At 42.4% G+C, this 23,290-nt stretch overlaps 1 protein-coding gene across 2 annotated transcripts in view; it reads right to left on the bottom strand.

Annotated features, from left to right (window-relative positions):
* The window catches only part of PDE6A (phosphodiesterase 6A), a 124,332-nt gene that overhangs the window by 49,043 nt on the left and 51,999 nt on the right, over positions 1–23,290 (bottom strand). For both annotated transcript variants that reach the window (XR_015167734.1, XM_086412428.1), the window contains exons 2-5: positions 14,036–14,188; positions 13,326–13,415; positions 12,640–12,780; positions 5,846–5,920 (exon numbers count right to left, since the gene is read on the bottom strand). Coding sequence is in view for 1 of the 2 variants with exons in the window: in XM_086412428.1 (XP_086268554.1) it covers positions 5,846–5,920; positions 12,640–12,780; positions 13,326–13,415; positions 14,036–14,116 (387 nt within the window). In the remaining variant the exon portion in view is untranslated. The remainder of the gene's footprint in view (positions 1–5,845; positions 5,921–12,639; positions 12,781–13,325; positions 13,416–14,035; positions 14,189–23,290) is intronic.

The raw sequence follows: 23,290 nt of genomic DNA on the forward strand, positions 1-23,290 counted from the left end.
AGTCAACATCTGAAGTGATTTTGGAGCCCAAGAAAATAAAATTTGTCACTGCTTCTACTTTTTCCACTTCTACTCACCATGAAATGATGGGACCAGATGCCATGATCTTAGTTTTTTGTATGTTGAGTTTTAAGCCAGCTTTTTCACTCCCCTCTATTACCCTTATCAAGAGGCTCTTCAGTTCCTCATCACTTTCTGCCATTAGAGTGGTATCATCTGCATATTTAAGGTTGTTGATATTTCTCCTGGAAATCTTGATTCCAGCTTGTGATTCAGTCATCCCAGGATTACTCTGCCTAAAAGTTAAATAAGCAGGGTAACAGTATACAGCCTTGATGTACTCCTTTCCCAATTTTGAACCAGTCCATTGTTTCATGTCCACTTCTAACTGTTGCTTCTTGACCTGCATACAGGTTTCTCAGGAGGCAGGTAAGGTGGTCTAGTATTCCCATCTCTTGAAGAATTTTCCACAGTTTGTTGTGATCCACATAGAAAAAGGCTTAAGTGTAGTCAATGAAGCAGAAGTAGATGTTTTTTGGAATTCCCTTGCTTTCTCTATGATCCAGTGCTAAGTTGCCTCATTCATGTCCAACTCTTTGCAGTCCTATGGACTATAGCCCTTCAGGTTCATCTGTCCATGGGATTCTCCAGGCAAGAATACTGGAGTGGGTTGCCATGCCCTCCCTCAGGGGGTCTTCCCGACACAGGGATCAAACCCTTGTCTCTTATGTCTCCTGCATTGGCAAGCAGATTCTTTATCACTAGCACCACCTGGGAATCCCTATTATCCAATGAATGCTGGCAATTTGATCTCTGGCTCCTCTGCCTTTTCTAAACCCAGCTTGTATATGTACATACAGAAATATCCATAGACATTTGAGAAAGATAGACCACACGTAGTGGCTGCCTAGCTGCCTCAAGGCAGGCTGGATTTCTGTACTCTGCCCTTTTGTATGGTGTGAGCTCTTCTCTGTTCTCATGTATTACTTTTTCAGTACATATAAACAAATTGTGCTAAGAACATTTTAAAACTATGAAGTCATATCCTATGGGCAATTCTAGAAATCTGTTGAGCCTTTGGCAGAGCTGTTTCCTCTGGCTGGAGAGATGGCTTTCTTGCTTCATGGTCATCTGTCCTTGGACCTGGGCTGTTCACTGTTCCCCAGGCAACCTGCTGGCTCTCTGAGCCTGGTAGACTGCCCTACCCAGAGGTCTCTACCAGGTTCCTTCAGAAAGATGAGAGATGGACTTTTTTCTTTTAAACTTACATAAGACTCAGTTTTACCTTCGCAGAGAGCAACAGAAAAATCAGTGTTCTCTAGATAAATAAAACTTTTTCCACACGCTATAGCTCAGCCAAGTTACTTTCAAGGCCATATTCATGTATGAGTCCACCCGCTTTTGGAAAATCAAAACCAAGCCATCAATGAGTGCCTTTGTCACCTTGCACCTAAGCAGCTGACACTGTAACACAGGGTCTTTGAAAGAGCCAGATATAGCCAGAGCCAGATCATCATGCATGGAAATATACCAGTTTTAAAAGAAGTGCCATTTTTGTTTTTTTATGAAGACTACGTAGCTGTTTTTCATAATGAAAGCACACACACATACAATGCTTTATTTTTAAAAGGAGATGAAGTGAAGTATAGCTGCTTTGGGAGAGCTTCAGACCCAAGATTCAGGGAGGTTAATTGGTCAAAATTCAGACAGAAACTGTGTTTCTAGCGTGAACATGGCAGATCAATTGTGAGAGTGATGTTAGAAGGCAACAGGGGAAGTTAAACAGCCTGACTGCAATGATAGTTACCTGAAAGAAAAGCATCCAGGGTTTGAAACTGTGTAAATGGTTTTTCCCCTTTAAGCCTTTAATGTCCTCTACTATCCAATAGACATAAAGAGAATGTTGTTGCTGTTTAGTCACTCAATAGTATACAACTCTTGCAACCCCATGGACTGTAGCCTGCCAGGATCCCCTGTCCATGGGATTTCCCAGGCAATACTGGAGTAGGTTGCCATTTTTTTCTCCAGGGGATCTTCCTGACCCAGGGATTGAACTCATGTCTCCTGCTTGTCAGGCAGATTCTTTACCGCTGAGCTACCTGGATACCTCCTCCATAAACTGATGAGAAGAGTATATTACAGATTCCAGGTGAAGCGCCCGGCAGAGAGTGAGACTTACGTTGCCATCGTTGTCGGAGTGCCTACCAAGTCAGTGTGATTCGCTTTAGCTACCATGGGCTGCCTAGGTCAGCTTGATTTCCTGAGTGTTCCAGATGAGGAAGGGAGGCTCAGAGAGGTGCCCAAGGCTACACAGGCAGCTGCTGGAGCAGGGACCTGAATTTAGTCTTTCTCCCTTCAACCCTATGCTCTTTCCAGAAGATCTGCTTTTGTCCAGTCCTGTCCTGCTGTGTCTGGGCCCCGGCTCAGGCCTCTGTGTGTTTTCCTCATCAACTGTGTCCTAAATATCAAACTGCCTTTGGAGATAAATTTGGTGACAGCATTCCATAGAAGAGAAAGTGGAGACCCTAAGGGGTTATTTGACCAAGCTCACCCTACAGGCTAGCAACCCACTAAGACCAAAGTTCTTTGTCTTCTGGCCTTTTCCATTGCAACCTGACATCTCACACTCTTGCAAGGACTGAGTCATTGCTGCGTGAGGTGGAGGAGGGTTTGGGGAAGAAAAGTTTTGCCCATGAATGTGCTGGTCACCTCAGTGAAACTAAAGCTTCTGAAGTGATCAGATGATGGGCATCCCTTTTAGGCTGGAATTTAGTGAGAAAATGTCCTCTTCAGTTTAATCTTTTTTTTTTTTTTTAACCTTTTATTTTATATTGAAGTATAGCCAATTAACAATGTGGTAGTTTCAACTGAACAGCAAAGGGCCTCACTCAAACATATAAATGTGTCTTCTCCTCCATCTTCAGTTCAATCTTGAAGATAGGGATCCTCAAGAGTGAAGAACCAGATAAGTTAGATAGGGTCTGATATTTCTCTAGGCCTTCTGGAGTTGGAAATGACCTCTGACCACAGGGCTCAGCTCAGAGAGCTGAATATTAAAGCAGCCCAGGAAATTGAAACTAATTGAGGTTGGTGGAGTTTGAAAGCTAGAATGGTCTCTACCCTAGTTCCTAAAATTCTAAATTTCTGGAAGAAACAAAACCAGCTCATATGTGAATTTGATGAAAACTCAGTAGTAACATCTCAATTATGTCAATACAGCAAGCTGTACTTAAAAAGGAAAAATGTCCCCAAACAGTTTTCTGACAGTAGCACGTGATGTTAGTCTTGCAGACTTAGTCTTCCAAAATGAAAACATGAAATTGTATGGGCAAAATAGTAGTTTGAAACTGGACAGTGGCAGATTATAAAGGTCATTTTGGATAAAGCACAGCAGACATTGTCAATTCCAAGGCTGAAATCTTTTCTGGTGTGTATATGAAGCTCACAGTTCAGTTTAGTTCAGTCGCTCAGTCGTGTCCGACTCTTGCACGCCAGGCCTCCCTGTCCATCACCAACTCCCGGAGTTCACTCAAACTCATGTCCATCAAGTCAGTGATGCCATCCAGCCATCTCATCCTCTGTCGTCCCCTTTCCCTTCTGCTCCCAATCTCTCCCAGCATCAGAGTCTTTTCCAATGAGTCAACTCTGCGCATGAGGTGGCCAAAGTACTGGAGTTTCAGCTATTGCATCATTCCTTTCAAAGAAATCCCAGGGCTGATCTCCTTCAGAATGGACTGGTTGGATCTCCTTGCAGTCCAAGGGACTCTCAAGAGTCTTCTCCATCACCACAGTTCAAAAGCATCAATTCTTCGGTGCTCAGCTTTCTTCACAGTCCAACTCTCGCATCCATACATGACCACTGGAAAACCCATAGCCTTGACTAGATGGACCTTTGTTGGCAAAGTAATGTCTCTGCTTTTTAATATGCTATCTAGGTTGGTCATAACTTTTCTTCCAAGGAGTAAGTGTCTTTTAATTTCATGGCTGCAGTCAGCATCTGCAGTGATTTTGGAGCCCAAAAAAATAAAGTCTGACACTGTTTCCACTGTTTCCCCATCTATTTCCCATGAAGTGATGGGACCAGATGCCATGATTTTCGTTTTCTGAATGTTGAGCTTTAAGCCAACTTTTACACTCTCCTCTTTCACTTTCATCAAGAGGCTTTTTAGTTCCTCTTCACTTTCTGCCATAAGGGTGGTGTCATCTGCATATCTGAGGTGATTGATATTTCTCCTGCAATCTTGATTCCAGCTTGTGCTTCTTCCAGCCCAGCGTTTCTCATGATGTACTCTTTAAATAAACAGGGTGACAATATACAGCCTTGATGTACTCCTTTTCCTGTTTGGAACCAGTCTGTTGTTCCATGTCCAGTTCTAACTGTTGCTTCCTGACCTGCATATAGGTTTCTCAAAAGGCAGGTCAGGTGGTCTGGTATTCCCATCTCTTTCAGAATTTTCCACAGTTTATTGTGATCCACACAGTCAAAGGCTTTGGCATAGTCAGTAAAGCAGAAATAGATGTTTTTCTGGAACTCTCTTGCTTTTTCCATGATCCAGCGGATGTTGGCAATTTGATCTCTGGTTCCTCTGCCTTTTCTAAAACCAGCTTGAACATCTGGAAGTTCACGGTTCATGTATTGCTGAAGCCTGGCTTGGAGAATTTTGAGCATTACTTTACTAGCGTGTGAGATGAGTGCAATTGTGGGGTAGTTTGAGCATTCTTTGGCATTGCCTTTCTTTGGGATTGGAATGAGAACTAACACAGCCAGGGTATTAATCTGAATACCTAGAGTTTGAATTAAGGTTAAATAAAGTCTGTCACGCACACACACACACACACACACACACACACACTGTCCTTTATTTTGGGTAGGGTTAGTGTTGGCTAGGGAGAATCAGGCCTCCTAGCAGAAATGGTATACTGTTTCAGACAGCCTGGAAGGTTTTGTGAGAAGATGACTGGACTAAAGCTCAATTCAGGACACAGCTATGCTGCTTACTTATTCTATGTGGCCTCAGCTAAAGTCATTCTACAGGTTCTATAGGCCATTTGAGTGCCGGGTCTGTTTACCCTGCTTCATCTTTGCATCCCCACATATTTCATTACAGCTTCTCTAAAGTGTTTATGTCTCATCTTTAAAATGTAGCAATAGTAGGAGGCCAGAGGTTGCACACTGAAATGCCAAGGGAGACCTAATAGAAACATAAATGAGAGGAGGCAGCCAGGGGTACACAAGAGGGAGTCAGGGGGACTGTGGCAAACTAGGGAGCTCAGGCCAGGTTGCAAGGAGGCAGCTGCTACTCAGCTCCAATCAAATTTCACCTGTGGGATGGGGATGGGGGGGCTGTGCAGTTTTGAATGGTCTGCCACCTTTTCAAAAGAATCTGAGAATCTAGACACTTGTTGGAAATAAAGAATTAAAAAACTTTCATAACTAAACATATATGTCTATTGACTGGAAATGACTTTCCGGCTATCAACGTGTACATCTATATTCGATTTTGAGATTATTTACATCTTTAATAATCTACAGTTCTGCTGAGTGAGTCCTTAAGCATGTTGCTTGATCTTTCTGGACTTCTTTCCTCATCTATGGAATAAGAATAGTTTCCCTCTTCTGTCAGTCCCACCAGGTTGTTGTGAAACTCCAGGGAGATATTAAAAACACCTTGCAAAATACAGGGCTTGAGCAATCGTGAGGAATTACCATAATTTCAAAGGTGACGACCCAACCCAGAAGAGATAAATACCTATGTGGTAGAGAAACTTCATCAGGGCCTACAGTGCCTTACATGATATTTCATTAAACATTTGTTCATACTGAACAGGCCAGAGGGAGACCTACCCTTCCATCCGGAGTCCTGGGACCAGCGTAGGGTGGAGCCTCCCCCATCAGGACTGGCCACACATCAAAAAATTCCTAGGGTTGAGAAAAACAATAATTATGTGTCTTGAAAGCAGATCAAAAAAGGAGATTAAGAAAATAAGACTCACCTGGATGAGTCATCTATCACTGAAATTTGGAAGATGTGAAGAACTCAGTGGAACCTAAGCTTGGCAGGGCTGCAAGATTCACTAGACTTGGAAAAAGTCAATTGTGTCTGTGCTTTGAAATATATCAGTATCATCAGAACTGGATCTGTCTAATCAATAACCAAGAATGGGAGCTAAGCAAGAGCAACCTCATTCTTCCTCTGCTGTGGGACTTGAGAAGGAAAAAGTGGACTCTATAGCCAAGAAATTTACCTTACATACCTGCTAAACATGTGATCAAATGTTTAGCTAGAACAATGTTTCTTACAGTATCATTTATAGCGGTGAAAAATTAGAAAAAACCTACAATGGCACAGTGGTAAAGAATCTGCCTACAATGCAGGAGACATGGGTTTGATCCCTAGGTTAGGAAGAGTCCCATGGAATAGGAAATGGCAACCCACTCCAGTATTCTTGCCTGGAGAGCCCCATGGACAGAGGAGCCTGGAGGACTACAGTCCATGGGTTCACAAAGAGTTGGATATGATTTAGTGACTGAGCACGAAGTATCCAAAAGGAGGAGACTTATTAAATCAATTATGGTGTATCTGCTGCTGCTGCTGCTAAGTCGCTTCAGTCGTGTCCGACTTCTAGCGACCCCATGGACTGCAGCCCACCAGGCCCCTCAGTCCATGGGATTTTCCAGGCAAGAGTACTGGAGTAGGTTGCCATTGCCTTCTCTGATGGTACATCTAGTAACAAGCATATTACAGATGTGTATGTATTGATTAAAAAGATGTCCATGATACATCAATGAATAAAAAATGTGAAGTGATAGATGCATAGATCATGTGACCCCCAATGGTTTAACTCTATATAGAAAATGCTCTCAAAGAATTCACAACAAAGCATTAACAATTGACTTTCTCGGGATTCTTCCTTAATAAAATGTATGGCTTTCATAATAAAATTTTTTTTTCCAAATAAGGAAAGAGAAGCAATGGTGCCAAATATGGACAGATAGACCTTTGAGCTTCAACAGGAAAGGATGACACCTGTAAGATAACTGGCAAAGACAGGGGCAGAGAGAGGAGAGAAAAGGGCCAGCAAAGGCTCTGCATGGTCACGCAGCCCCAGGAGAAGAAACTGACTAGGACGCCACACAGGCTTCCTTGCTGCTTCTCCTCCGGTTTTTCTGCAACACATGCTGCTGCACACTTGGATTGGGCCAAATCTGGGTCTGAGGAAGAGGCCCCTGTCCTCCAGTGCCTCTCTGTTCACTTATCTGCTGTGTTTAGAGACAGTGATCTGCTCACTCTGGGTTACCATGGGCAGGATGTCAAGCCCCTCTGCTTCTTGAACTCTCTCTCTCTCTCATTTGAAAATATTTGTCATGGTGGTTTGTCTGCTCTTACATCATCCAGAGGGCAAGCAGATGGCAAATGAAGTCCACATGAAATTCACATTTCACGTCCTCACCCTTCTGCCCAGTTGGACTCTTCCTCTTGACTGTCGACAACAGGAAGCAATTCAGTTCTGGGTGAAAATGAGAGCTGGGGACCTACCTAAGCTCCACAACATGCTTTGTGCTGGATAGAGACAAGGTACAGTTCATGCCCAGAGGATCTACTATCTCATGGAGGAGACAACTAAGCCTTTGAGTGACTTTAGTAAGGTAGCCAGGGTAAGAATCAAAACAGTAACAAAAAGAGAACACAAATGTTGAGACCAGAAGAAGAATATCAGGCTGACACTATCGAGGTCAAACACTGCACGGTTTTGAAGACTGTCCTCAGGAGAAGCAGATGTCAACAGAGGGTGCGCTGGAATGTGGGGCGTGTTTGTGCCTGCCGTCCTCTGTCCCGTCTCTCTCTCTCTCTTTTACTTCTAAACAGCCTTCCTGAGATATAATTCATACACCTTGTGACTCGCCCAGCGTAATTGTACAATTCAGTGGCCTTTATTGACACTTTTCATAATGTCAATACTTCAGTTAAGAATTTAGCTATCTGGGGTGGGGCAAGGGGGGGGGGAGGGGAAAGAGAACCAGTTCTTAGAGTGATTATAGGCAACCCAACCCACTTCTAATTGCTAGATTGTTCCATCTATTGGGGATGACTAAATCAGGATATTCTCATTTAAATGTGACTTTCCCTTTTGAGGGAGAGTTCAAAAGAAACAGAGGGCAGAATGCTGCAGCTTAGAGCTGTGTTTTGATCTTTTAAGATACAAACTGAGCACCTTAAAATGGACTCTTGAGAATTATGAGGACATCACAAAATTTATCCTTACCTTATAACATATTAATAATTTCAAGATGAGTAAAAGATGAAAATGTATTAATCAAAGCAATTAAGGTTATTTCAGACTATAGTATTCAGGTTGAGGAAGTCTTTCTTAAACAAAATTCAAAACACAGAAGCCATAAAATTTAAGTCTTCTGTATTATGAAAGATGCCATAGACAAAGTTAAAATATAATCCACAGAAAAGGAAAATATGGTTGCAGCTAGGTGACACATACATAATCTATATAATATAAAGCACTCATATTTTAATAAGAAATAGACAAAGAATTCAATTTTAAAGGTGGAAAAATGGGCAATATATTGCACAGAAAAACTTGGGCAATGTATGTAAAAAGAAAAGTTAAATTACAAATAAATATACAAAATGTATTTACTCTTCTATGATCATCAGTGAAAAAACAATTAGAAAAGAAGAATAATAACATTTTTGCCTGTTTAAGTAGGAAAAATACAAAAGATTTATGATACACAGAATTGGGGGCAGGAGTTTGGAGAAAGGGAACTCTCATGCAGTGCAAGTAGGAGTATAAAATGATTTAGCCTTTAGACGGAAAATTTGGGGAAAGTGAAATAAAATTTTTTTCTTAGTAATCTACTTCCACACCTTTGTCCTATAGATAGTCTCTGTCGAGTGGGCAGGAATTTAACTCCAAGGTTGTTCATTACAGCATTGCCTTTAATTGCAAGACTATCTAGAAATGATTTAAATGCCCAGAAATAGGGGAAAGGATAAACTAATTATGGTATACCAATACTATTTTAAAAAATGAGATAAATCTATGTGGACTAAAGAACAAAAAAAGAGGATTTCTACTACTACCAATGGTAGCCAGTCTGTTGCAAACCAATCCTCCAACTGAGAATTATCATGAATCTGGACTCTGTATATGTATGTGTGTATGCGTATATAAACATTTATGTGAAGGAATCATAGCGCTAGCAAGGCAGCAATAATTTGATGGGCCAAGATCTCACAGAGAAGGGAAGCCCAGAGATATGAGCCTGATGCCTGATTCAACTTTTCCTCTTACTGACACCAAAGATGTTGTGGAGCAACTGGAAAGGTATGCAAAGCTTTCAGTAGACCTACTTGGCTAGTAGGACTAGGTTGAAATTTGGGACCTGCCAAAAAGGAGACATCCTTGAAAGCAACCCAGGTTTTTAGCCTGTCCTTCCTAAAGATTTATACTCTAGGAGTAAAAGTGAATCAGAAACAGAATAACCCTCACAAAAACTGAAGACCAGCTTCAAATTGGCTCAGTCCTTGATTAGATTCAGATACTCTGCCTTTGTTTCAACTTATAACCAGAAGTAACATAAATCCCCTTTGGAGGAATATAACATTGCCAAGAGTTTCAAATCATCTCCAAAATATTTTATACAGATTTCTAGTGTTCAAACAAAAATAAATGGGCATGTACAAGATACAGATTAACTGAAAAATCAAGAAATAAAGCAGATTATAGAAAGAGGAACCATAGAATATATATGTGTACCGAAAAAATATGTACTAGAGTGTTCATGATAGCAATATTCATAAAAGCCCAAACTGGAAAATTCAAATCACTATCACTGGTAGAATAAATAAATACTTTGTGGATTACTCATATAATGGAATATTCTACAAGAATGAAAATTAATGAACTAATTAATGAAAATTGATGACTATGATGAGCAATAAGAATGAATCTTACAATCCAAATTTTGATCAAAAGAAGTCAGACACAAAAGAGTATAATTACATTTATATGAATTTCAAAATTAGGAAAAACTAACGTGGCTTTAAAGGTCAGAGAGTGGTTACCTTTTAGGAGGAAGGAATGGGAGTTACTAGAGAGAGGTAAGAAAGGGGCTTCTGAGGCGCCAGTAATGTTCTTATTCCTTAATCTTGGTGGTAGTTACGTGGGATATTCACTTTGTGGTAATTCACTGAACTATTTTCCTGTAATAGTGCTTTTCTCTGTGTGTTTGTTATATGTACATATATTATTTAAAAATCCACATGTACTACTATGGAATTATTTTTGTAGAGCATTATATAAAAAAGGGAGATTATCATGTTGCCCAGCAATTTATTTTATTTTTTAAACTGGGTTATCTTTTTATTGTTGAGTAGTAAGAGATTTTTGTTTTCCCCTTCATCAGCAAACATCAAACTTTAAAAAAAGATGGAAGTATAGTTGATTTACAATATTGTGATAGTTTCAGCAAAGTGATTAGTATATATATATTTTTTCCGTTATTTTTTAAACTAACAAATGTATCATGACTATTTTATTTATTTATTTTTTAATATTTATTTATTTATTTGACTGCACCTGGTCTTCATTGCATGCACGGGATCTTCGATCTTTTGCTGTGATATGCGAACTTTTAGTTGCAATACATGGGATCTAGTTCCCGACCAAGGATCAAACCTGGGCCCGCTGCATTGGGACCACAGAGTCTTAGCCAGTGGACCACCTTCCATTGTAGGTTATTACAAGATACTGAGTATAGTTCCCTGTGCTATACAGTAAATTCTTGTTGCCTGTCTATTTTATATATAATAGTTCGTATCTGTTAATCCTATACTCCTAATTTTAAGAGTTCTTTTTATATTTTACATACTTGTCTTTTCAAAAGGTTTCTTCTTTACTGTCCTTTCAAGCACAAAACTTTTAAATTTTTATGAAGCCCAATTTTCTGTTTCTCCTTTGTTACTTGTGCTTTTGATGCCATATCCAAGAAACCATTGCCTTATCCAGGGCCACAAAGATTTACATCTATATTTTCTTTTAAAAAAATATTTATTTTTTAATTGAAGGATAATTGCTTTAGAGAATTTTGTTTTCTGTCAAGCATCAACATGAATCAGCCATAGGTATGCCTATGTCCCCCTACTCGTGAACCTCCTTCCCATCTCCCTCCCCTTCCCACCCCTTTAGATTGATACAGAGCCCCTGTCTGAGTTCCCTGAGTCATAGAGCAAATTCCCATTGGCTATCTATTTTGCATAAAGTAATATGTTTCCATGTTACTCTCTCCATACATCTCACCCTCTCTTCCCCGCCCCCGACCCTGTGTCCTCTCCATGGCTGCCCTGCAGATAAATTCATAGGCACCATATTTCTAGATTCCTTGTTTGTTTGGCTGCATCACATGGCTTTCAGGCTCTTAGTTCCCCAACCAGGGATTGAACCTAGGCCCTGGGCAATGAAAGCTCCAAGTCTTACCCAACGGACCACTAGGGATGGACAATATTACAATAGTAAACAATATTTATCTTTCTTTTTCTGACTTACTTCACCCTGTATAATAGGCTCTAAGTTTGTCCACCTCATTAGAACTGACTCAAATGTGTTCCTTTTAATGGCTGAGTAATATTACATTATATGTATATGTACCACAGCTTCTTTATCCATTCATCTGTCAGTGGACATCTAGGTTGCTTCAATGTTCTAGCTATTGTAGTGTTGCAATGAACATTGGGGTACATGTGTCTTTTTCACTTTTGGATTTCCTCAGGGTATATGCCTAGGAATGGGATTGCTGGGTCATATGGTGGTTTTATTTCTAGTTTTTTAAGAAATCTTCATATCATCTTCCATCTTCAATTTACATTCCCACCAACAGTGCAAGAGGCTTCCCTTTTCTCCACACCCTCTCCAGCATTTATTGTTTATGGACCTCCTGATGATGGCCATTATGATTGGTGTGAGGTGGTATCTCATTGGAGTTGTGATTTGCATTTCTATAATAATGAGCGATGTTGAGCATCTTTTCATGTTTTTGTTAGCCATCTGTATGCCTTCTTTGGAGAAATGTCTATTTAGGCCTTTTTCCAACTTTTTGATTGGGTTGTTTGTTTTTCTGGTATTGACTTGTATGAGCAGCTTGTATATTTTGGAAATTAATCCTTTGTCAGTTGTTTCATTTGCTATAATTTTCTCCGATTCTGAGGGTTGTCTTTTCACCATAGGAAAGGTTTCTGCCCACCTTTGAGTGTATTTTCTGACAGTTTCTGAAGTTGGCAACTTTCTTCTTGCTGCATTTTCACCCTACATGGAAACTTCTTTATCACTCACCTTTACCACCTCATCATGCCTTCTTCTCACATGCTCATTTTTTCCCTATGGACTAGGGAAGATATAGGTTATTTTTCCTCCCCTGTGCCCTGGAATGACTTTTCCTCTGTAGAGGCTGGTACTCCTCTCCTCAGTGTAAAAGACCTGTGAAAAACCTTTCATAACCATCTACCTCCTGCCAGCCATTTCCCTGTGCAACCAAATTCATGACACAAGGCTGGGTTCCACCTGATATATAGCAGCTATATATTTAACCTATTCTTGGAAATGTCTGCTCTTAAGTGTTCTCACCTTCTGTTTGGTCATGTCTAAGAGCCCCACAGAGTATCTGTCACAGTTGAGGAAGGCACGGACTGTGTACAGGGCTTTGTGGAACTGCCTCTCAATGTCTGTAAGCTCTTCAAAGACTTTGCTCCCAGACCACAACAGTATCTGAAGAAATACAAAAACACAGTTAGTGTTCCTGAGGCACAGAACAGCAGCTCATAATAACCAAGAATAGCTGTCCCTGTTTTGTAGATGGAGAAACTGAGCTTCAGAGTGGTGAATAACGGGGCAGCTGCTATTGGATCCAACTCTTTCCAATTTTTTTATTTCCTAGGTTGTTAATAACAACGATGATAACAAACATTGACAGAGCCCAAGTATCCTACATACTTTATCCCGTAATTATCCCCATTTTTCAAAAGAGGAGGCTGAAGCTTGGAGAGGTTAAATGGTGTGCTCAAGGTCTTAGAACTGGTAAATGGCTTAGCAAGGATTCAAGTACAAGCTGGCTGACATGAAAGCTTATACGTGCAGTCACTCTGGGTTACAGCTTTACAGACATCATGACTCATGCACCCCAGGGATGCTGGGAGAGACTGCACGATACTTCCCAGGCACTCCTGTCACTACTGCCTTCTAGCTGAGCACATCAGTGCTTCAGGAAGAGGACACCTTCAGTCCAGTCCATTCCCTCAAGTCAAGCCCTTTACCTGGCCACGCCGAGTCTCACAGTTGTGCAGGTAACTCAGGTGGAACACCTTCATGATTAGATTTGCAAAATTGAGGTACTTGAGAAGAATCTGAAAATCAAACAGCATGAGGAGAAACAGATGAGAAGGAGAAATTCCTCTTCTGGCCACTTCTACCATCAGCCGATAAGTTTGAATATTTTCAAAGCTTCATCTGAGACAGTTTGAGCAGATGGATCGTGGAAAGCTGACTCATAAAATGTTGCATTATGTGAGGGTAAAACTCACAGAATGTAGAATGTTAATGTTATTAGAAGTGTGTTCATGAGAAGTTGCTACTGTTCATTGAGTTTGCAGGCCCCGTGATAAGTCATGTATATATGTTATCCTGATGGCCACAAATGACCTCAAGAGACACTATAGATACTCTCTATAAAAGATACTATAAAACCAGCCCCATTTTACAAATAAGTAATCTGAGGTTCAGAAAAACGTGCCCAAGACAAACAGATATTAGCAGAACCAGAACCATTATCCCTATATTCTTATCTCCAAAGCCCAACATCTTAATGATTATCCTGTCCTGCCTCCCTCACAGATCATCAGACCACTAACTTCCTTGTCTTACAGAGGGGAAAGCCAAGGTCAGGGCAAATAGCAAGGGTCAGAAGATTTGTGAGCTGGGAGAATGTGCTGGCATGGCCAGCCCACCAGTTCCTAAGCACTCTTACCTCTTCATCATTCTCGGTGAAGTGGGGCCCATCCACTTTATTCACAGCCATGATTATGGCCACCACATCCTTCCCATTCATTATGGGAGAAGCCAAGATGTTCTTAGTCTGGTACTCTGTGAGGGTGTCCACGAAGTCACAGAAATGTTCATCCTGAAGGTAGACAAAGACAAGTATGAGTGCGCAGAGGAAGAGCAAAGACAGGAAAACAACCCAGAGCCCCAGGTGCCCGTGGTTGCTGTTGTTGTTCAGTCACTCAGTCATGTCTGACTCTTTGCAATCCCGTGGACTGCAGCACACCAGGCAACCCTGACCTTCACTGTCTTCTGGAGCTTGCTCAAATTCATGTCCATTGAGTCAGTGATGCCATCCAACCATCTTGTCCTCTGTTGTGTTCTTCTCCTCCTTCCTTCAATCTTTCCCAGCATCAGGAAAGATGCTGGGAAAGATCTTCACATCAGATCTTCACATCACTCCAAAATGTTGGAGTTTCAGCTTCAGCATCAGTCCTTCCAATGAATATTCAGGGTTGATTTCCTTTAGGATTGACTGGTTGGGTCTCCTTGTAGTCCAAGGGACTCTCAAGAGTCTTCTCCAACACCACAGTTCAAGAGCATCAATTCTTCGGCACTCAGCCTTCTTCATGGTACAACTCTCACATCCATTCATGACTACTGGAAAAACCATAGCTTTGACTAGATGGACCTTTGTCAGCAAAGTAATGTCTCTGCTTTTGAATATGCTATCTAGGTTGGTCATAGCTTTTCTTCCAAGGAGCAAGCATCTTTTAATCTCATGGGTACAGTCTCCATTTGCAGTGATTTTGGAGCCCAAGAAAATAAAGTCTTAGTGTTTCCATTGTTTTCCCATCTATTTGCCATGATGTGGTGAGACCAAATTCCATGATCATCAGTTTTTGAGTGTTGAGTTTTAAATCAGCTTTTTCACTCTCCTCTTTCACTTTCATCAAGAGGCTCTTTAGTTCCTTTTTGCTTTCTGCCATTAGGGTGGTGTCATCTGCATGTCTGAGGTTACTGATATTTCTCATGGCAATCTTGATTCCAGCTTGTGCTTCATCCAGCCCAGCATTTCTCATGATGTACTCTGCATAGAAGTTGAGTAAGCAGGGCGACAATATACAGCCTTGATGTACTCCTTTCCCAATTTGGAATCAGTCTGTTGTTCCATGTCCGGTTCTAACTGTTGCTTTTTGATCTGCATACAGGTTTCCCGGGAGACAGGTAGGGAGACAGGTAAAGTGATCTGGTATTCCCATCTCTTTAATAATTTTCCACAGTTTGTTGTAGAGGTGGGGTAGAGAGGCTCCCCGTTCTCTTGTTGACAAAAGAATGAAGCCAGTTCCATCTACTCCTCATCAGGGACGAGGCTATTATAGATGATTTCTACCCTGGAAGCCTCCAAAATCCAGTAGAAGAAAGTCTGAAATACAGCTTATGAAGGGTTATGGAGATGTGAGCAAAGCACTGGAGGGACCCAAGGATGGAGGTGGAGGGTTGGCTTTGTCTGTGGAGGAAGATTTTGAGAAGGCTCTCTTCCATTGATGACAGTTAAATGTAAATCAGAAACCTGAGTGAGGAAAAGACCTTAGTGAATAGAATCAGCACAGTTGCCAGCAGGTGTTGCGTGTGGCGCTTTGCCTGCCTCAGCTCACTGTATTCTTCCCAATAACCCAAGAGATGGGACCATTAGTAGTTCATCTTACAAAGGGGGAAACTGAAACTCAAGATTAACATTACTTATTACTGTGTGTGTATGTGATTTGAGAAACTGCCCTCAGCTCTGCTGCTTCATCCAGGGAAGCTTCATTTCAGGGAAGCCTGGATAAGTGTAGACCTGGGTCTGGGTCTTTGAACCAGAGAATTTGTTACTTCCAGCTTTTATTTATTCATTTATTGGCTGCACTGGGTCTTCATTGCTGCATTCAACTTTTTTTGCGATCCAGTTCTAGCACCACACAGCCAATCCAATGGATATCCCCATTCCACAAATCTTAACGGAAGCCCCGCTCTGTGTCAGGCCTTATGCTAAGCACCGGGGATAGAGGGAAGACTAAAATTCAGGCCAGCACACAGATGAATCACACAGAATTAACAGAATTCACACAGAATTAACACAGATGTCCTGTGTTAATAGTAACACAGGACATAAGGGTTGGCTCAAAGCAGTATGAGTGCAGAGGAGCACACACCTCCTACACCCCACCCCGAAGGCAAACTTGGAGGCCAGTATAGGGCAGTACAGTCTGGGTGGTCAGAAAGTGGGGACAGAGCGTGAATTGTTGTCTTAAATCCAAAAGAATCCACCTTTCTGTTTCTTGGTCACACTGTGAGGTTTCCCAACAGTCAGCGTTGCTGGGAACACAAGCCAGCTGAGATGTGTACAGTTCAGGCTGTTCTGAGAAGGAAGTGTATTTTGCAGAGCCAATTCACACAGCTGTGCTAGAACTAGAACTTTCCCACAATGCAGAAGTTTAGAATGTGGTGCTCTGCATCTGGGGATTCTTCCAGTTGGAGTGGGACTAAATAAACAGGCCCTGTTGTCGATGAAGCTCTCTCAAACCAGGTGAAGGGTAAAGGAATTAAGAGAAGCCTGTAGTGCTCAACTTGAATTAGTGTTGGAGGATTAAGCAAAATCTCTAAAGAGGTATTAACCATAAGGGTATTCCATGTCACTCTCTAAGGACAACTGATGAATACAAGCCTGAGTGAGACATGCCCAGATTCATTTCATCAAGTCAGTTCAGTCTTTCAGTATTCACTTCTGTCAAGGAAAGCAGTACTTGGGCCTTACCTGCATCTGAGGCCAATGTTACTAAAGCCACCAGTACCTTCTCTCCCACTGAGTTCTCAGCCCTAGAATTTTCTCACAAATAGCACAGCTGCCAATTGACTGGTGTCTGTATAATCATTGGCATCCTTATATTTTTAGCATATACAGTGTTCTCAGCTGTGTCATAGAACCTCAACTTACCAGCGGCGGAGGGACCTTAAAGGCCACCTGCTAAAACTGTTTTATTTACTTTTTGTTTGGCTGTGCCTGGTCTTAATTGCTGCATGAGGGATCTTTTTCTTTGGTTGTGGCATTCGAACTCTTGGTTGCAGCATGTTGGATCTAGTTCCCTGATCAAGGATTGAACCTGGGTCCCCTGCGTTGGGAACACAGTTTTAACTGTTAAACCACCAGGAAAGTCACTAACCTATCTGTTTTAAAGCCTAGGAATCAGAAGTCGAGCAGAAGAAAGCCCAAGTCATTCATTCATTCAGTTGGCATTAACAGAAAGCCTTTAATATATGCTAGGCAGTTTAGGCAATGAACAAGACGGGTGAATATCTTTCCCTAGTAAAGCTTCCACTCAAATGGGGTGGACAGACAAAAAGCAAGTAAACAGCTGCTTTGAAGAAGAGAAACTGGATGATGCTATAGAAAGTGATGGTAGCGGGGGTAGGTTGAAGCTGCTCTGGTCAGTCCTGGCAGGTAGGGAGGCTTCTCTAAGAGGCAATGCAGAGAGTGAAGGCTCAGAAGAGCCAGCCAGCCAGAAGTGTATTCCAAGCAGAGGGCACGGAGGATGCCAAGGAGCAGGGGGCAATGAACTGACTGATCTGAGAAACAGGAAGAAGGCCTGCTTAGTGAGGAGATTGGAGGTCAAGGAAGTCAGAGAGGTAGCATGCGTGCCTACGTGCATCCTAAGCTGCTTCAGTTGTGTCTGACTCTTTGTGACTCTATGGGCTGTAGCCAGCCAGGCTCCTTTGTCCAAGGGATTCTCCAGGCAAGAATACTGGAGTGGATAACCATTTCCTTCTCCAGGGGATCTTCCCAACTCATGGATCAAACTCAGGTCTCCCACATTGAAGGCAGATTCTTTACCATCTGAGCCACCAGGGAAGCCCCTCAGAAAGGTGGGCAGAGGCCTTATGTGACAGGGCCTTGGAGGCCACTGGAAGAGCTTAGATTTTATTCCAAAGTAATTCAAGACTGCTTCTCATTCCTGGAAACCCAGTTTCTCTTTTCAAACATCCTCTGTGCCAAGCTCCAGTGTGTCCCATGATATCTATTTATTGAATGACTTTCACTTTCAATGATGTACTAGGCCCAGAGCCAGACAATTCATTGACTCTCACATCTTCCCTGTCACATAGAACTCTCTCCTTCCCTGTTTTATAGACAATTCTCCTGCTCGTAAATGGCACAGTCACTGCATTCATTCATTCATTCACTGATACACTGATCGGCTCATTGATGGATTGATTCATTCATCCACTTATATTTACTGAGCACTGGGTCTGTGAGAGGCACTGGGTCTGCCAAGACCCGTAAGAAAGGGGAGGCTGTCCTCAGTGGGTTATCACTGTACAATGGGGACATTATGTAAAGCATGAATTCACAATTCAAGCCATAATGTGAAGAAAGCCCCCAGAGGATTGATGGTATCCTGGGGCCCCTCTGAGTGGCTTCATGAGCCTGTCAGTAGTTGAAACCTCTCCGAGCCTCAGTTTCCTCTTCGGTAAAATCACCATGTCAGACCGGGTCCTCTCTGAGTTTTCTTTCTGGCCTGGCATGCTGGGTTCCAGGTGTCATAGGGCGGGAAGGAGAGCAGGACAACCAATGTAAGAGCCTCTGGACATGACAGTGCTTTCAGCTTCAGTCTTCAGAAATGGGATTGTCACCGTCTAGGAGAAACTCACTGTTTTCCTTTACTCTCACATAACTACCATATTCACAACACTTAGCACACCAGATATGTAGATGCTTTTTTCCCCACACTGACCAGTTCTCTGACACTAGCTGGGTATCCAACAATTCAGTTCAGTTCTGACACTGTTTACCTGGAGAACAAGAACGTACAACTGGAGGGTTCAGTCCCTGAAGACTGCCCCTGCTTCGGATGCCAATGTCAAGTCATAGGCTGCTATCTGTGCTTCTGCCTCACTAACTGTAAATCGAGGTTCCAGTGACTCACTCCTTGGGTTTGATTACTTGCCAGAAAAGCTCATAGAACTCAGGAAAGTATTTACATTTACAGTCTTAGAATAGAATAAGTGTACCAATGAACTGTCAGATAAAGATATATAAGGTGAGATCCAGAAAGGTCCTGTGTGCCAAAGATTCTGTCCCCTGGAGTTGGGGTGTACACTACCCTCCCAGCACATGCATGTATTCACCAGCCCAGAAGCTCTCTGAACCCTGTACTTTTGAGGTTTTTTATGACAGTTTAATCACAAAGGCATAATCAATTATTAATCCCATTTCCAGCCCCTCTCCCCTCTTACAGGAATGTTGTTGTTTAGTTGCTAAGTTGTGTCCAACTCTTTTGCAACCCCCTAGACTGTAGCCTGCCAGGCTCCTCTATCCATGGGATTTCCCAGGCAAGAATACTGGAGTAGGTTGCCATTTCCTTCTTCAGGGGATCTTGCTGACCCAGGGATCAAACCTGAGTCTCTCGCATTGGCGCATGTGTGCTGTCTCTTTAGTCACGTCTGACTCTTTGCAACACTATGGACCATAGCCTGCCAGGCTCCTCTGTCCATGGGATTCTCCAGGCAACAATACTGGAGTGGATTGCCATGCCCTCCTCCAGGAGATCTTCCCAACCCAGGGATTGAACCTGCATCTCGTATGTCCTCCTGCATTGGCAGGCGAGTTCTTTACCACTAGGGCCACCTGGAAAACCCTCTTAAGAGAATAGAGGATGGGCTGAAGGTTTCAAGTGTCTAATCAAGGCTTGATCTTTCTGGTCCCCATCCGGGAGTCCACCAAGAGTCCTCTCATTAGAACAAAAGACCACCTACCACCCAGGAAACTCCAAGGGATTTAGGAGCTCTGTGTCAGATGGTTCTATCACTCAGGAAATTACAAGGGTCACTTCTGTGTCAGGAACCAGGACAAAGACCAAATAAATATTTCTTTTTATAAATCACAATATCACAGCCCACTGGGAAAGGGCCATGACTTATTAATTCACTCAATAAACTGTAATGAGGAACCACTCTGTCCCAGGCCCTGGGCTAGGTCTGGGGACCAGTAGTGGTTGAATAAGATACGCAGGAACAGACAAGCCTTGTGGGCTTTCCCAAGGAGAAAGGGTAAAGAATAAATACACAGACACACACTGAATGTCAAGTAGGGTTGCCAGATTTAGCAAATAAACACAGGATTAATCACATTTGAATTTCAGGGAAACAGCTTTCTTAGTATATCATGTGTTGCATAGGGTGTACTGTAGTGTGAGCTGGACACCCTTGGGAGTCGTTTGTTTTCATGTTTGTAATGTGAGTGTATGACTTAGGCTTTGATTGCTGACATCCACCTCAAAGATGGCTATCTGCCTATCTCAAATAGACACACTGTCAGCCACACACTAGTTAAAGAGCCATGCCACCTCCTCACACTGAGGCTCTTTTGTTTTAAAGATCTTGGTTGATTTTGATAACTGATCATTTGGAGCCACTTTTTGCTTTCTATTTTCTCTTACCAAGATTTCAATTTCTGCTCTTATGTTTTAAACTCACTAATAGAGAGTGAGCCTGTGAAACCCTCAACCCTCATGAAAGTCCTAGGCCAGAGCCCACTCTCACCCTCTCTAACATGAGACCTCCTTGTACAGCCCCAGGTATGCAATGTAATTTCCAGGTCTTATAAGTAATAAGCCTTTGTTTTTTCAAAGTTTTCTGATCACTAGTGCTAAAGGGTATCTTGCATTCATCATAAGAACCACATGGGCTTGTCCAGTCACAGCATTGATTATTGACAGTTTAACAGTTATTAGCACAAAACACATACTAAAATAGTTCTCTGGGGCTTCCCTGGTGGTCCAGTGGTTAATACTCACACTTCCATCGCAGGAGGCATGGATTTTGTCCCTGCTTGGGGAACTAAGATCCCACATGCCATGCAGCTCAGCCAAAAAAAAAAAAAGTATCTCTTTGTTTATCTAAGATTCAAATTCAACTGGGCAGCTTACATTATATCTGGCAGCCCTAATGACAAGTTGCCCCCGAGAAGGTCCCAAGGATAAGTAAGAATGTGTCAGAGCATGGGAGCCACATTACAACCATGGGAAACCCATTCATGGTTTCACATTTTTCAATGCAGTAATTACAACCACTTTCAGGTTTTGGTGGGGGCTGATGGGAAGTGTGCTAAAGGCTAAGAGTATCACTTATCAGTGGTTCAGGGACTACCCACCCCCCAGTCTACACCATATCCCTGCTTCTTCTCCATCCAGCTCCCAGTGTCTGTCCACAGACCCCAATAAATTATGATATCTCAAGGAGGAAGATATGTACAACTGAAGGACAGAGGCTTGCTGACCTGAAATGACATCACTCCAGGCCTGAGGCACACACCAAGGGGGCTGCCTGGCCTGAAAGCTTCCCGGGAACACAGCCATCCCGTCCAGGGTGAACTTTGGGGCTGACAAAGAAACAGCAGGCTTAGTGCAGGGGTTCATCAAACTCTCAGGGATATTTTAGGATCAGAGAGTCTACTTAAATCCTCAGTCCCTCAACACCAGGGTCCATAGAAGTTTTCAGCACCTCTGTTCTGTCTTTCCCACAAACAGAATCTAAACTGAAAGCTCCAGAAAGGCAAGACTGGATTCCTCTCCAAGCCCCACACAGACCTGGTCCAGCATCTATTCCATAGAATAAATTCCTTAACAGCAACAACAAAGTAATAGCGATATTAACAAGGAGCAGAAGCTGTCAGTAAGAGCCTAAACTATGTGCTAAGAACTTTGCTAGAGGAGAAAGAATTATCTCATTTATCCTACAACAACACTTAGAGAAGCTAGGTTTTCTCCCTCTATTTTACAAATTAGGAAGTGACCCCAAACAAGCTAAAGAGTTTGCCAAGGCCATGTTATTAGAAAGGGAGTCTTGATTCACACCCAGATCTGACCTCAAAGCTTAACATCTCAATTTTCTGCCATGTAATTTAAAAGGACCTTTTTTTCATACACTGCACTTAGTTTAATGCACTCGTTTTATAGGCCACGAGGAAGTAGAGAACAGCAGAGCAGTGAAAGGGTGTGGCACCAGTCCCAGTGCCTGAATTCAAATCCCTGCTCTGCCGCTTTCTGTGTGACTGAGAAAAGATTTCAATTTCATCATCTGTAAAACAGGGATAATCAGTTATAAGACTGTGACAACCCATGTTGGCTACAGTCTAGAGAGAAGTTGAAGTCTGGAGAGAGTTGAAGGGAGAACAGACTCCAATCCAGTTGAATGAGTCCTCAGGAAAGTTCCCTGGGTGCAGAATTACCCTTACCCTAGGAGGGCCAAGGAGAGAGGAATCCCATAGGAGATCTAGACCAGCATACTTCAAAGAAAACCAGGTTCCACAAAGGCCCAAGTCTATGCCTTTCATCTTGCCAAGTAACTCAAGGGACTTTCTAGTGGTCCAGTAGCTAAGACTCTGTCCTCCCAGTGCAAGGGGCCAGGGTTCGATCCCTGGTCAGGAAACTAAATCCCATGTGCTGCAGCTAAGAGTTTGCCAGCCCCAACTAAAGATTTTCCCATGCCATAACTAGAGGATCCTTCGTGCCATCACTAAGACCTGGTGCGGCCAAATGATGAATTAATTAATTTTTTTCAAAAAAGGAACCCAAGTCAAAAAGATGATCCATTGGAATTCTTACATCTGTGCATGTGAAGTCCAGGAAGCTCTGCTCTGATGCCTTGGTGACTTTGGGCAAGCCCCTTCTCAAGATCTTCTGACTCCAGACTTCTCATCCATTAAACAAGTCAGCTGGATGAGATGATCTTTGAAGCCCCATACCTCCCCAACTTTTAATTTTAAGAACTTTAATCTGAAATTAGGTCAGAGGTAAGGGGAACACAAAGTCACAAAATGTCCAGGCTGGATCTTGGGAATGACTGAACACAGGCTCCTGGTTAGGCCAGTTCAGCAATAAATGAGACCAACATTGGCCTTGACAGCCTAGGGCAAATATTGGGGTAAGACAGGTGTTAAAGGGATTATTGCAAAATTACCTGAGTGTGAGTCTTTTTGCTAAGTGTTTGTTGAGCATCTGCTTTGTGCCAAACCTTTGCTATAAAGTGGGCAATTGCTATAAAGTGGACAAACATTTGGTATAAAGTGGACAATAAGGCAGGCATGGTCCCTGGCCTCCAGGGCTTATTGTGGTAAATGGTTTTAGGGAGGAAACTCACAGAAGGATCTGAGAGGGTCTCCCTGAGGAAGTGAACTTTAAGCTAAGATCGGAAGGATGAGTAG

The sequence above is a fragment of the Bos grunniens genome, chromosome 7, assembly GCF_055505025.1.
Source record: "Bos grunniens cultivar Pamir isolate PY7600 chromosome 7, Bosgru_T2T1.0, whole genome shotgun sequence".
NCBI classification, from domain to species: Eukaryota; Metazoa; Chordata; class Mammalia; order Artiodactyla; family Bovidae; genus Bos; species Bos grunniens.